The sequence below is a fragment of the Fulmarus glacialis genome, unplaced genomic scaffold, assembly GCF_000690835.1.
Source record: "Fulmarus glacialis isolate BGI_N327 unplaced genomic scaffold, ASM69083v1 scaffold9398, whole genome shotgun sequence".
Classification (NCBI taxonomy): Eukaryota; Metazoa; Chordata; class Aves; order Procellariiformes; family Procellariidae; genus Fulmarus; species Fulmarus glacialis.
This window is the reverse complement of record NW_009226293.1, coordinates 131-15,721: the sequence shown is the minus strand read 5'-3', so window position 1 is coordinate 15,721 and position 15,591 is coordinate 131. Positions and strand designations below refer to the sequence as shown.

At 43.3% G+C, this 15,591-nt stretch overlaps 1 protein-coding gene across 1 annotated transcript; it reads left to right on the top strand.

The window, feature by feature from the left end:
- Positions 1-1,562: 1,562 nt before the first annotated feature.
- Positions 1,563-15,235, top strand: LOC104080385 (enhancer of mRNA-decapping protein 4-like; the record flags this gene model as incomplete). The annotated part of the gene is made up of 14 exons (XM_009582761.1): positions 1,563-1,719; positions 2,760-2,871; positions 4,002-4,101; positions 5,673-5,862; positions 6,928-7,075; positions 7,610-7,714; positions 8,625-8,734; positions 9,319-9,402; positions 9,964-10,059; positions 11,135-11,237; positions 11,706-11,886; positions 13,761-13,833; positions 14,284-14,375; positions 15,039-15,235. Coding segments are annotated over 14 exons (1,748 nt in total), but the record flags the coding sequence as incomplete, so codon positions are not given.
- Between the last annotated feature and the right edge of the window lie 356 nt (positions 15,236-15,591).

The window sequence follows — 15,591 nt, the reverse complement described above, 5'->3', positions numbered from 1 at the left end:
CCTGTTACTGCAAATAGAGCAAAGAATGTATCATCTTTCTCTGGCAGCCTGGATCCTTTTCTGTAGTGAATTTTTTCCTGCTTTTGGTTGCAAAGGATAAATTGCAGTCAATTGAAGTTGGTGCAACTGGACAAGCACCCGCCATATGCTGCAGGAATAAGGGGCGCATCTTAATCTTGCAACAGCAAGCACAGTGCAAATGTGTTACGTGGTTAGAGGATCGCATTCCCTGGCCTGAAGTTTCCTTGTGCTGTGTGAGTGCTGCTGCTGTTTTCTTGTGGCAGTGCAGGTAAACTGAGCCAAATGGTCTCTACATCGGGATGCCCTGTCGCTGCACAGGCTTTTTGTGTCTGTAGTGTAGTTGCTGATTTAATGACTCTGTTCATAAATAGGCAAGTTGTGAATATTCTTCTGGCAAATGAATAAGAGTCACAGTTACTTCTGAAGGCAGCAGCGCTCATCCTGGTATGTTAAAGCCTGTTTGGTAACTGAAAGCTTGCCTTTCAGAGGACATGCCTCTTGCCTACAGTTATGTTAGGTTTGTTACGTGTGCCAGTAACAGTGAAGCTTGTGGTCCTGGGAGCAGCCATTTTGCAAGAGCTCAGCAGCCGTTGTTACCTGGCAACAGTATATGAAATTTCAGTTTTCAAAACCAGTGAAAATTTCAAGCGAGCATTTTGCTGAGACAGGAGGCTTTGGCTTCGGTGTACTGATGTGTAAGTGCAGATGGAGTGGGCTTGCTCCCCAGTGGGGATCGTCAACTATTTTTCTTGCTAGTGAAATAGAGAGAAGAGTCTCTTTCACCCCATGTTACATCTGTCCCTTTCTAAAAGCCTTCAGAAGGCATGGAGGCCACCAGCCAACTTATGCTAGGCCAAATATATGAAGTCAGGGCACGTGCACTCTTCAGTGCACAGCTGAAACTCTGAACAAATGGTTGCTTTACACAAAACTTGAGTGCTGTAAACTTCTATGTGACTAGCTGACCAAGGCAAAAATATGGGAATCCCGTAGGCACAGCTGCACAGTTTCATAGCCAAGTTACTCGGACACCTGGACTTTGAGGTCAGGTCTCAGTCAGAAGCCAGTTTTGGAAGGTAACAAATGTATTATTTCCAGCCAACCCCAAATGTTGCGGCTAACCACTCTACTGCTGGACTTCAGAGATCTCTCTGCAGGCAGGAGGGTTAGAAATGGCCCTTCAAGAACCCTTTGGTCTGGCACTTGATTCAGTAAATCTGAATTACCAGCTTAGTCTTTTTCATCCAAGAGTATTTGCTCCTTGAACCTTTAAGTTCCTTGTACCTGTTCTTTGGTGTTTTTCTGGTCTGCTGGGATTGCTTGTGTAAGAAAAGAGCTACGACTTCACTCTTTTGTGTGGAGATAGATTTCTTATGTGGAAGGTCTCTTACACATCCTTTTTGGAGAAGAATACTTTTCCCAACCAATTCTACATGATAGACCAGTAGAACCTGACAAAAAACATCTGGAGATAGTGTATTTCATGCAATGTTATTTCTTTTAAATGGATATTGTGCACGGATGGTCATGCTTTTCCCTAGGTTCAGTGAATGAGAACCAGAGACAGTCAAATTCGTATAACGGAGACCTGAATGGACTGCTGGTGCCTGATCCCATCGTGGCCGGAGATGGACCTTCTTTGGCTAAGCCAGTGCATCGCAGCATTTCTCTGGGAGCCCTGCAAGAGAAGCAAGTCATGTAAGTTTTGTTAAAGAAAGGCTGAGCGTGAATAGAAAACAGTTAAAAATTAGTTACGGTGAGCCTGGACAAGCATGCTGGGAATCTGACAGTGAGTTTTACGTTGAGTTCAGGTGGCAGTTGTGAGTCCATGCTATTGCTCAGAGCTTTTGTAGCTTTTGTGATGCTGATGCATGGAGTGTGCCATCCCTGCTGCTCAGGAACTGAAGAATATCAGCAGAGCTGTTCAGGGAGAAGGGGAGCAGGACTGGTCGCATGGCGGATGTTGCAAGTCAGGACAGAGGTAGATTAGCAGGGCTCTGGGTGGAACTTAGTGTTCTCATGTAGACCTTCAGCTGGACTCTTTCAGGGACCTTATACCTCCACATAACTTAAAACAGGACAAATGATCCTGAGCTAGATTTCTACCTAACTCTTTGTTGAGTTGTGCGTATACATCAGTGTGTTTTGGACAGTACATGTGCTTTTACTGCTTATGTGCAAGAGAACATATGCGTATAGAATACTTCGGATTTGTCGTGGGAGTAATAATACAAATCCACATCAGTCTAATTAGTGTAATGCTTGGCTTCATGTGCTGACTCTCAACATTAGAGCTCATGTAAATAGCTTTTGGTTGGGTTCTGTGGTCATAGTTTTGAGAGAGGATGCTGTGAGAACCATGAGCAGTGTGCATTGTTGTTGATGAGGTTCAACTGGTTGGCTTTGGTCTCTTTGCACCTTCCAATGTTGGGCACTAGTCAAGGCTACTTTAACGAAATGTAGTCCTGTGCTGAAGTCAAATAGACTAATGGACTCTGAGAAGAGACTGGAGGTTTTTAAGCTGAACAAACCAGGTATTTGGTGCTCTCAAACCTGTGACGCATGGGGAAGGGAGACTCTTAACTGAAAGTAGTTTCTGTTTTCAGTTCAAACCTGCTAGATGCACAGATACTCCTTCTGCATTGATGTTAAAATTATGAATAGTAAATATCTGACCTCTGTTCTCTTCCTGTGAGTCCTGTCTGATTTTTTTTTTTCCCCTTTGTTTTTCTTAAAAGCTGCCTATCTGGTGATGACAGCTCCACTTGTGTAGTGATATCAGCAAAAGATGTGGAGATAGTGGCCAGCAGTGATTCCAGCATCACCAGTAAGGCCAGAGGGAGTAACAAGGTAAGGAGCAAGAGAAAGCATAGTTCTGTCTCTTTTTTTAGTTACATCAGCTCATGCCTGAATATTTTAAACAGCAATTACTATCTTCTTTCCTGTGTTATAGGAGCTTGTAAGTAGGTAGAAGTTTGTGAAAGAGTTTAACAAGGTGGGGGGGAAATTGGAGCGGTATCTTGTAGCTGATTGTTACTGTTATTCCAGAGTCTGGCCAAGTTAATATCTAATTTTCAGGAATAAGTCCATGATCTAAGCGGTAGGTTCCTGGGAAAGTGCCCTTCCTTCACAGACAAGCTTTTTGTTTCTTCACTGGAAGGTCTTCACTAGGAGGGAGGGTTGCTCTTGATAGCTTGCTAGCCTCAGTCCTGCTGAGGGCTCCACCCAGCAGATCAGAGCTGCAGAAGAACCAATATGCTGAGATTAGAACTAGTGCTGTAGCAGAGTACTAAGACATGCTGAGAACAAATGCTAATAACTAGGAGAGAGAACTCTGGTCTTGGTCCTCTCAGCACTTTTTCATATTATATCATTTTGTTTCTTGATGTGCAGTGAATTAAGGGACCACAGAGATTGTAAATGAATACTGTACTATGTTATCATTGTTTTCATAGATAATACTGAAGATAAAAATGAAAGGGAGGATCACTGACATAGTTTCTGTAGTATTTCCTAATTCTTTGCTCGCAGAGACAATGCTTATCAAATAAGACCAGGACTTTCAGTTTCTTGGAAAGCAATATTAAAACTAAAAAGCAAGTGCCCATGTAGCAAATGTGTTTCTATATTTCGAAAAAGTTTCTGAGAACTGGGAATCCAGACACAGTGCTAACAAAGAGGTGAAGGCTGCTTTGCTGTAGTTGCAGGGTAGAGTGTTGTTCTGCAATGTGACAAATTCAGTGAGTTGCATTCCTTCTTGCAATGGAAGGAAATACTCATCAACCTCCAGAGCTTTGAAGGTTCAGGGCTCTGCTGCCTGGTATTCAATGTGCAATACTTCCTACCAGCTGCTGCTTCTAGTAGTTTCCTATTAAGCATTACAGATCTTCCCTGGAGGAAATCGTATCTTTGGCAAGTTTGTTCCAGGAAAAAGTTAATTCCAGACACTTCTCATATTTTGCTTTCTTTCTCTTGGGCAGGTGAAAATACAGCCTGTCGCTAGATATGACTGGGAGCAGAAGTACTATTATGGCAATCTGATAGCTGTTTCCAACTCTTACCTGGCTTATGCCATTAGAGGTGAGATACCTTCTTGTCTTGGATGTGATTTGTATTCTTTTGCTCTGTGTATCTCTAAAGAGGCAAAGCTTGCATCAGAGGAAGGTGAATGGCAACAATTGAAACACTTCTTGGAATACCAAGATCAGGGTGCTGTTGTAGTGGGAGTATAAGTGAAGCTGGAGCTAGAGGGGAGGGAAGAGTTGGTGGTGTAGGAGAGTTTCCACTGAGAAGGAAAGCTTTTCTGAAGCTAGAAATAAAAGAAGGAGAAGGACTCAGTGGGGATGGAGGAAAAGTTGAAGGATTACATTGGTTTCACTGGGCAGTAAGCTGATGTTCAGATTACTCCTCTAATTAAATATTTCTGCAGTAAACAAGCTTGTCTGTAGCTAAGCACAGAAACAGCTCCGTGGTAATTTGAGCAGATAAATGTTTGCGATGGATTTGCTTGCATAAATTTAGAGTTGAGTTTAAGGCTAAATTTAGAGGAGCCAAAGAGCAAAGCAGATGCAGTGTATTTTGCGGTAGGAAGGGAGAGAAAAGCAGAACAATGCAGGGAAAGGTTGTTTCACAACATATATGAAACAAATGAACACTTAGTCATCTGCAATGTCTCTTTCTGCTCTCAAATAAGCACACAGTGTTTGGGGCTCTTCCCTTTCTTCTTAGTTCTAACACCCATCAGTTTGTCTGGCCTTTTATGAAATCTACTACTCCACTTTTGTGATTTTTTTTTTTTTCCTAGCTGAGGTTATTTTAGAGCAGCTTTAGGGTGTCTCACCCTTTTTTAAAGTATTAAAGCTTGGGTGCAGTAACACTATGGAAAGCTGAGTGGTCTGGTAGGGCTGGCTTGGGCACCAAGAAGTGGAAACAATAGGGTCTCCATAAGACTGCCTGCTTTATAGTGATGTTTGTCTGAAATGGGGAAGTTGGAAACTTTGCTTGGTATGTGCATGTTCTTTTCAGTCATGCAAGCCAAAAAGCAGTACTTTTTGCCAGGTGAGTGTTTATGCTTTTTACGTTCTCCTTACAGAAGAGTATGTTTGAGCTACCTGCCTCTCAGTGACTCCTTCTCTCCACTTACTGAAAATGAAATTGCAGCTAAAATTAATTCACTGTCACTGGAGGTCAGTCTTGGAGGTTTGGTAGCTTTGTCATGAGCTCGGGATAAAGATTTAGGCCTTACATTTAATGAAGGCATCTTTCATGAGAATAATCCCGGGAATCATGAGAAGTCAACTTCTGTTGACTTTTTAAGTAGAGCAACTTAGAATTTGAGGTGCTCAAGAAATTGTGGAAGATACAGGGGAATTAAGCTGCCCCTTTCAAGGCAAGCAAACTCTTTCTTGATGCTGCCGTTCCAGTCTTCTGCACCAAAGCTGAAAAGTGCAGTGAATCTTCGTGCCTGTATCCTGGGTCTTGAAGGGGCTTGTTAACATGGTACCTATTGATACGGGTTTTCAGTGTGTTGCCAGTGACAGCTGATGGCAGGATGGGTGCTGGGAATGGCAAGCCGATGGCTGGAAACGAAGGCAGTCCTGTGGGGAAGCAGTACAGGTAAATGATGATTTCTCCCTCTGTCTTTCCTGCAGCTGCCAGTAATGGCTCCGCTATGGTGCGAGTGTTGAGCGTCAGCACTGCTGAGCGGACCTTGCTGAAAGGATTCACAGGCGGTGTGGCAGACCTGGCTTTTGCTCATCTCAACTCCAACCAGCTGGCGTGCCTGGATGAGGCCGGCAACCTTTTTGTCTGGCGCCTGGCCATGGATAAAGAAAAAATCCAGTATCTTGTCAAAATATGCCTCATAACAGTCTTTGTGTAATAGTTAGATGTGAATGCAGCCTCAAAATTGCAACTTATTTCATAGCCTTTTCAGAATAGCAGCTTGCAGGGGGAAGGTCAATAGTTCTGCCCCTTCCAGAGTATCGAATCAATCAACCTGTGCCTGTATTCAGCACACTCGTTATGTGAAATTGCATGTAACTTGAAATTCTAGGAGTGACACCTCAGTGGTCCTTCTGGTCCAGGCAAAAGTAATCACTGAGAAGTGTCAGTCTGTACTAGCTGGCCTTACACCTGAACAGTGTCATCGTGACCATGTGACAAAGCTTTTTGCTCACGTTTGTCTGGTTCTAGCTCTTTTCCCGAGTTATTTTTCTGGGGAAGAGGATGTAGTACTTCCCTCCCACTCACTATCTTCCTTCCAAACCTATCATCCCTCTTCTTTTTCTGGTTCTGAAATTTATTTTTAGTGTTTGATTAATTGCCCTAAATCTCTTCCTTTTAATTGCTAGGAGTGACTGCTCAGTGCTTTTGGGAAGCACGTCAGCCCGTGGGATATGTCTTCTTAGGTTGGGGCTTCTTAATTTTAATTGTATACCATCATTTCAGAAGTAACTGGAGCAAAGGTGGTTGTAGTTGTTCAAGATCTGATTTGTAGGGGCGGACCAGAGCACTCAGCCTGGGGCAACGTGGGAGCTTTTCTGTCTTTCTGTGGTAGTGTTGCGATGCTAGCTGAAATCATTTAATCTGTCCATTAGCAGTCATGTGGATTGCACATTCAGATGTGTGTGTGTGCTCCTGTTGTGCTTATCCTGTCCCTGTCTGCAGCCTGCAAAAGAAAATTATGACACTATTAGCTTTTGTAAGCTTAACCTCTTCTGCCAGTGAAGAAATGCTAGCTTGCCACCTTTCTTAGCAGAGTCCTTTTATCTGATTTCTTTTTGAATCTCAATGATCCAAAAAATCTTGAGATTTAGTAGTATTTACCAGAGGACCAAGCCTGAAGAAGTTATTGCTGAGTGTCAGCACTGCCAGAATGTTGTGTTTCTTAACCGTGGTGATCAGAGAGGAGATCTTGGTTAACATCAAGCGACCTGACAATACCCCGTTGAACACCTCTCGAAGAATCATCTGGTGCCCTTTCATCCCAGATGATAATGAGGAAAGCGGTGAAGAGGGAAGTCAGACATTGGCGTTGTTGCACGAGGACAGAGTAAGGAAACCTTGCTTTTGAAACGTTGTCCCTTATTAGAGGGAGAGAATCTAATGAAGGAAAGAACCGATGTGGTTAGAGAAGTAAAGGCTCCTGTCTAGTCTGTGCTGGGGATCCTCCCATAATATGAAATGTGGGATTCCTCTCTTCCAAGGAAAGGTCATGCTGACCTTTCTCCAGGGCTCAGGAGAAAGGAAAGTGATAACTTCTGCTCACTATCAAATAGCGGGACCGCTAGAAACAATGTGGACGGCCAGAGGCATCAGTCATCTGCTCAGGCTGAGCCAGTTCCCAGGGGAGGGGGATTGGTGAGCCACAGCTACAACTGCCAAGAGCAGTTCCATGTACTTAGGTGTAGCTGGGTGTCAGGAAAGCATCTAATGGCCAAATTGGGTGGAAGTGGGAAGGTTTATGTCACATACTTGCCATTGGGCTTGTATGTCAAGATGTAAGATAAGGATATAAGAAATTCTCTACTGGATCAGACTAGTAGTTGTAGAAGTAAACCTGCGTGCCCATGTGTTTGTTTTCCAGGCAGAGGTGTGGGATTTGGACATAATCCGAACAAACAACAGCTCCTGGCCGGTGGAAGTGCCTAGCATCAAAGAAGGCTTCATCGTAGTGAAAGGCCACAGCACGGTATAAGCCTATTTTGCTTTCTTTACTGCCATCACGTAGGTGATTCCTACAGATCACTTAGGTTTTCTTTGGGTTATAGTGTCTCAGGAGCTGCAGTTCTTAGGACAGTTGGCTGTAAAAAAACCCAGTTTCTTACCCATCCACACTGTCACCCACAACCTACTGGCTATGTACACACACTATTGGTAAGTAACCTTTGTTTGAAGAGCCAAGGTGAATGTGTAGTCATTCGCTTTGAAAATGGCTCTTGAAAAAACTCTTCTGTATTTCCACGGGCCTGTTTGACAACCTGGGCTGTATTTCAACTGTTTTGTTATATCTTCTGGTAAATGGAACACTTAGTACTGCAGCGGTTTACTGCTGGATGAGAAGGGGAAAATTAAACCCGATGTCATCTTTATTCTTCTACGATTTCCCTAATGAGTATAGTTATATCTGTGAGTACAGTGGACCAGGACTGCAGCTGAGTATCTAATAGGTGATATTTTGAATATAAAAGAAACATAGAGTGCAATTTCACTGCTTGAGCAGGATGATGACAAGGTAATTGTATAGCTTAGATGAAACGGTTATGATTGTGAAACAATGACTGTGGAAAGCCAGAAGACCCCAAAACAAAATGAGCTCTGTTCATAACTCAAGTAACAGTGGGAACAGTAGCAGCACAATCCATTGTACTTAAATTTGCTGTCTGGAAAAGGTGATTGTTAATTATTATTACAAAAAAGTGTCCTGTCAATTCTTCTGTGAAGAGTTAAGTTGCCTGGTGACATGTCTGTTAGAAATCACTCTGACCTCATGTACTATTAGACTGTTAGTCAAATTTCTGTTTGAAGAGAGTACTCTTTCTCCTTGAAGAGCGATAAAATCACTTTTCTGTGTCTTATTTTTTTCCCCCCTCTCTGTTTAGTGCCTGAGCGAGGGAGCACTTTCTCCAGATGGAACCGTGTTGGCCACAGCAAGCCATGACGGTTTTGTCAAATTCTGGCAGATCTATATTGAGGGGCAAGATGAGCCAAGGTAATCGGAGAGTTAGAAAATTAAGGATCTTGGAACAGAGAGCATCATTTTCTCTGTGAGAATTTCCTTGTTACAGAATCACCTATGGTGGTCATTACAAACATTCACCCTGTATCTTTATAATGTCTTGAGAAAGTAATTTGTTGCAGAAGAGTTGTATCACTGAATATCATGTACGCTCAAGGTTTGGTGAACTTAGGGAAAAAGCAAAGAGCTGTGTCTGGAAGCTGGAGTTCTGTGCTTTGCACAGGCTGTAGTCAAACTCTTTTGCACTGTCCCTGTAAATGCAGAAAGCTTCTCTGAGCTGTTCTTCTCAATGTTGACTTCTTTTATGTATTGTGCCCTTGTTAAGTCACCACGCCAAATACCAACATATGATTTCTTTGGGTTTTTGGCCACAATCTATGACTGCATGGGCTGTGATCTTATTTTATATAAGCCTGTAAACAGCTACGAGCTGATAACCCTTGGTGGTTGCTGACTTAATGCTGTCTTTGGACAAGGGGAAATGTGTTCAGCACCCACCTTATATATTCCTTATTTACTACTCCCTGCACACTCAATCTTTTCTGATTCTTTCTTAGGTGTCTTCATGAGTGGAAACCCCATGATGGTAGGCCTCTTTCCTGCCTGCTTTTCTGTGACAACCATAAAAAACAAGACCCAGAGTAAGTCCCCAATCCTGTACTTGGATTAGCAAAGTTTAGTAGTGTCTTTTACCTCTACCTTTGGAGGGTTCCTTGTAACTGTATGGTACTTGTAAAAAATTAGCGTTGTGGCTGGAGCAAGTCCTGTCCTCTTTGTAGTCAGTTTTCTAGTGATGGAGAAATAAATAAGGCGCTGGAGCACAGTATGAAGTGACCTTAATTCTAGTGTCAATTCCATGAAAGCAATGAAGAGTCTAAACTGATGAGTCCTTTCAGGTTTGTGGTATGGTCAGTTTTAACTGGCCTGTTACCCTCCAAATTTCTACTGCAGTTGATTAAAAAGTAACTGTTTTGTTTTGGTTTTTTATTCTTTCTTCAGTCAGTTGTGGCCTTAAGGTTCTTGAGAGCTATGAGAGCTATAGTGGTTTCTAATCTGCCTCAGAAGCAGAGATTTTCTGTGAGCTTTAAGACGTGATTGGGCAAAATCAGCTATGGGCAGCTTGTGAGGAACTTTTCTGTGAAATGTCCTTATGGGAAGGACCAGATCTTCTTTAAGAGAACTTAATTCTGTTGTGCCTGCAGGGTTCCCTTCTGGCGATTTCTCATCACAGGAGCAGATCAGAATAGAGAACTGAAGATGTGGTGCACTGTGTCTTGGACTTGTCTGCAAACTGTCCGGTAGGTGTTAAATGCTGACTCCCCTGAAGGGTTGGATTTACTTTGAGCAGTGGATCGTAACAAAGCTCTCAATTTCCAGGTATATTTACTTTGCAAAGGTTATTCTTTATCTCCAGTGGAGCCAGTAGCCCCTATTAGAGCCTCTTTCTTTGCCAATCTGACCTATCTGTTGAAAGCTATCACGGCTGTGACAGACTGTCAGGTCATTTGGCAATGCAGGGGAGGTCGGTCCCTTTATACAGTCTCCTTGGTGTTACCAAGACCTGTTGTCTTCACTTTGGTCTGTAGAGCGTAGACATACCTGTAGCATGAGGAGAGGCATTCCAAATTGCACTCCCTGAGAACTACTAGATATTCAATAACCAATCTAGGATCTCTTCCTTTTATTGCTTTTTTCTGATTTAAATAATGAGAGGCTGCTATGTTGACAGAGCTTAAGCAGTTACACAAAGCTTATTTGCTGAGCCATATAGGTCCAGAAGTTCAAAATTCCGCTTTAGTCCATCCCTCCACTCAACTTGTTATTTTGCTATATATTTTGGTATATTTTGTAACCAAGTTATCAACTTGGTTTTACTTTTCTGCTGGTGGATCATGGCCTCTCTGATCATATGCACGTGTAAGGCCACTTCTGAATTGTCCTCTTAAAATGAGAAGAATATGGCATACAGCTGAGTGCTGCTTTTTCCACCTCATACTACAGAAGGTCCAAAACCTATAGAAGGGTTATTTTTGTTTGGTGGATTTTTGTTTTTAAATCTGTAGCATTGGCTCTTGTCCTCCTATGAATGTGGAACATGTTAAGTAATGACAAACTGTCATCTTTCATTTAAGTATTCAGAATCTATATCTAGATCGTGTTCTGTGATCTCCTTGCTGGTCTCTTAGTTGAAGTCAGCACTGATTTCTGCAGTTATATTTTTGTTCTAGCAGTGGTTGCACTGTAATATGGCCATAAACTTCTTAAGATGTTTTGTGGTTTTTTTTTAACTGATGCAGTTTCATAGCAGTCGTTCTGGTTGTGCTTATCTGCCTTGCTTTCTGCACCCCCCCCACCTCTTGTTTGTGGATCTAGCTTTTCTCCTGACATCTTCAGCTCCATGAGTATTCTTCCCAGCCTGAAAGTATGCCTGGACCTCTCCGCTGAATATCTGATACTGAGCGATGTGCAGAGAAAAGTAGGTGGTTTATTTTATTGCTGGCTGTGTGGGTAATGGTAACAGAAGGAGAAATGACCATCTGTGTGACTGATTCTGCTGCCTAGGTCTAGGATTTGCATGTTAGTAGCTAAAAATGAGAGGTTGGCCTCAGCTATTTCACCGTAAGATGACAAATGGTAACAATTCAGCTGATTAATCCTGAGGAGCCTTAAGGATTATTTCTTACTCTAAAGTAAAGCTTTCATTTGGAGACACCTCTGTCTGGCACAGTAGGATTGAGTTCCTGATCGACATTGACTCAGATAGGAGTGTGCTTATTGTGGTTCCCTTGGGTGTTCTGTTTCAAATTTAAATGGCCCAGGCTTTATTCCTCATGTTACTTCCATTGTTCCAAATCTCATTCAGGTGCTAGGCTCTGTAGTCCACACACATGTACGCATGGTCTGCTCTGAAAGCTTAGTGACTTACTGTTTCTGATTCTTCCAGGTCTTGTATGTGATGGAGCTGATGCAGAACCAAGAGGAGGGCAAAGCTTACTTCAGCTCCATCTCCGAGTTCCTCCTTACCCACCCAGTCCTGAGCTTTGGCATCCAGGCAGTGAGCCGCTGCCGGTTAAGGCACACTGAAGTGCTCCCAGCAGAAGAGGAAAATGACAACTTGAGTGTAGGTAGGTGATGAAGAGAATTTGGCTGCTGTGAGATCAGGATTTCTTTCCTGACTGATTCTGGCTTTCTCATGAAAGGCTGGCTCTCTTCTTCTCTTAGTCTGTATGAAATGCATCCTGTGCAGCTAGAATACTTGAGGGAAACACAGTAGAGTTGGTTACAAGGGATCTCTGGAGATCTCTGGTCCAAGCTGCTGCTTGAAGCAGGACTGTTGCTGGTGGCAGATCAGGTCACCTATGGCTTCATCTAGTTGCATGTTGAAGGCCCCCAAACACGACACTTCTGTCTTTGCTCCGGTGCCCTGTTCCAGGGCTGCACCCCTTCCTAAAGAAATATTTCTTACTATTGAACCTGAACCTCCCAACCCAGGTTGTAGCCATTGCCCCTTACCATACAGAAACTTCGCTGAGGTGTTTCTGTTATTTAAAAAAAACATTCCAAGGCTGTGTGGGCTTAAGTGACCGCAAGTGACGCTCTGGTTAAGGTACAAGGTTAGCTGCTTGCTATCTGAGCCGAAGTGCTTTTGCGATCGCATAGCGTCGTTGCCCCCAGCAGAATGCATGGGACAACTTCCTCTGGCAGCCTAGGGCTGTGTCTCCCTCCAGCAGGGTTTGATGCGGGCTCACAGGAGCAAAAGAGTTCCTGGAAGAACTGGCAAGATATATTTCTGTGACTGTTTGTCTGAGTAAACTGTGTAATTAAACATCAGAGGTGTGAGCACATGGTCTGAGAAACCAATTGGTTGCTTCTGAATCGTGCTGCCTGAGCTGTGACAGATGTGAGGACAGTACGCAGTCCGAGTTGAGGGAGAGGGTGGGATTCTTCTCCAACACATCTGGAAGGCATATTCCCAAACCACAAAGCTTCTTGCTACAGAAATGGACAAATAACTCTCTTTTTAGAGGAGAAACACATGAGATGTCTTCTTCTGTCTGTTACTACAATGAACGTGATAGTGAATCATGTGGAGAACTGTCCCATGTAGACATTCCTTGATCACTGCCTCTCTTCGCTGTTCGTTTGCTCCTGCTCTCCTACCTTTGTGTTAGTAAAATTTGGAAAGATGCTTTGAACAACATCAACATATTTCCTGCTGGAAAGATACAGCTGTACTGATAGTCCAGGAATGATGTGCTTCCCTATGCCACCTCTTGTATATAATTATACTTAATTCATGTTGCTGTCAATATTAGTGGCGTTGCTCTGAAATGCAGAAGCAAAAATGACAGATACATGTAGCAAGTCAGGAGCAGGCTGGGGCTGAAGCTTCGGGTCCCTGATTGGTGCTCAGATAATTAGGACAATTTGTATAGGAATGCCTAATGTATTTTTTTATGGGGAGTTAGATTTATCTTTTCTACTCAGCCTCCTTAGCTTTGTTAGCAGTGAGACTGATACAGGTGTTGAGTGAATGTTGTCAGCGCTGGCTCATGGGAAGTTACTGCAGAGCTCTTCGTAACTACAGGTGTTTACAGCCAGGAAGGATGGCTAAGCCCTAGTCTGAACTTCTCTATGATATAAGCTAGTGTGTCTCTCGTAAAATATATCTAACCAGTCACTTCAACAGCCAGAACAAATCGCTGGCAGTTCCAGACCTCGGCTTCCTCCTCTTTACCTGGTGAGGTATCTTTTGTTTTCTCTTCCTTGAGGCTTATTTGACTGGATTAGAGCAAATTTGATTGCTCTCACACTGAAAAGTAAAGGCAGCGTAGGATACACTTTTCCCTTGACAGGGTGAATGTACCTCTGAAGTGGAGAAGTGATGAGGCTGTATCATGCTGGCTCTCTGCTGCTGGTTGATCTGCTATGATTTTTTTCTAGTAGTTGGTCAGCAGTTTCCATCCAACTTCATATTTTACTTTTGTCTCGTTTACAGAAGGTGCTCAGGGAGCTGGGGCTGTTGAATCAGCAGCAGGCGTGCTGATAAAACTCTTCTGTGTGCACACCAAGTGAGTATGTGTAGCAGCTATCATGGGCAGCTGTCTATGGTCATCCTAATCCTGCACTGACCTATAGAAATTTAACTTACCAATTTCTTTTGCTCATAACAAAAACTACTTGGACCCGTAGAAACTTGTAGCTGTGCTGTGTTCAGTATGGCCTTACCAGGAAGTAGCCCTGCATGGTGCTGTGGCAAGCTAGTATTTTTGTCGCCGTGAGTATGCAGAGACTTAAGAGTTGTGCTCATGTGTAAGTGCTGGGAAACATCTTTTGAATACACTGGATGCCAGAACTGGTTGGCACAGGTGAATGAGAATCAGCTTCTGCTTCTTCTGTCATGGGCAGAAAACACTAAGCGTATTATTCCGAGGGAATCAGTTACGTGAAGAGGAATCTTCTAAGCATTAGACTTCTCTTGGTGATTCATAAACTAATCAGAGATGCCTGGTTTTTTTCAGGGCCCTACAGGATGTGCAGATTAGATTCCAGCCTCTTCATAGTCCTGACATGAGTGCATCCATGCCTTCCCATGGCTCTCATGAAGAATTTGGTGAGCATTTGTGTTAAATCGATCTTCAGTGTTGCTGAGCCTTTAAAGGTTGTTGGAGAGGGGCGCAGCAGGAGAGCAGCTTTGGGTGCCTCTTTGTAACAGAATAGAGTGGTGTCATTGCATAAAGGGTTCTGAATATGGACTAGCTCTGAAGCAGGCCACTTGATTAGAGCCTGGTGTGAGTATGGAGCATGGGGACATGTTAGGCTGGGAGTGCTAATGCTTTGTGCACACTTGAGTTCACCTTCCTAGGTGATTTGGCACTTGGGCCAGAAACTTGACGTTTGTCTCTTCTCAGGTGGAAGAGATTACAGTGACACCAGAACTTTGGGAGAGGAGGGGACTGGGCTGTGTGTAGCATGCTCTTTCAGTTCATTCACCATTCTGGGATGTGGCTGTTAAACTGGCCTTGCATTTAGGGAAGAAAGGAAGCTTGGATCTCTTATTACCAAAGCCTGATAACATCCACTGTTTAGCCCACAAAATGTAGCATGACATGGGATTTGCCTGGCCCTTAGCTTTGATTAGGTTGTTGCAGGGTTTTTGCATGTTCTTTTGGAATCCAGTATGGCAGGCAATGGCCTAAGTTCATACTTTGTGGAATTAAAGCTTCAGCTTTTGGGGGAAGTTCATGTAAATTGGCTTGTATTTCTCCCTTGGAAGCCTTTCCAGACCACATGGCTGATCTAAGCACAGAAGGGCTGGGATCTGAAAAAGGATCGGTGCATGGCTCTCAACCAGACCTGCGGCGTATTGCTGATCTGCCTGTACCAGCAGACTTCCTTTCTCTCTCAAATGATGCCAAACCTAAGCTGATGACTCCAGATGCATTCATGACACCAAGTACATCTCTTCAACAGGTAACCAGAGAGCAGCCCTGTTATTGGTGGTACAAGGGGTGGGTTTGGATTTTGATACTTTTGGAAACTTTTTCTAGGCAGTAGTGACTCTGATAGGCTAAAGTAGCTGAATGCAGAGCACACAGGAAACTCTGTGCAAGTAACCAAACTGAGTAAAGACATGTTGGCACATCTAAAATGCTAAGCTGACCTAAGCTTGTGTTGCGAGTGCTATGTATAGCTGCAAAACTGCTGATGTAGCTGTGTTGTGTAGAAATACGGGTTTGCTAAATAATAGACTGTATCTAAGTTGGGAGACTGGTTTACACATGTTGTTTGGGGTTGTGATATAACTATAATGGAAGAAAATATGCCAT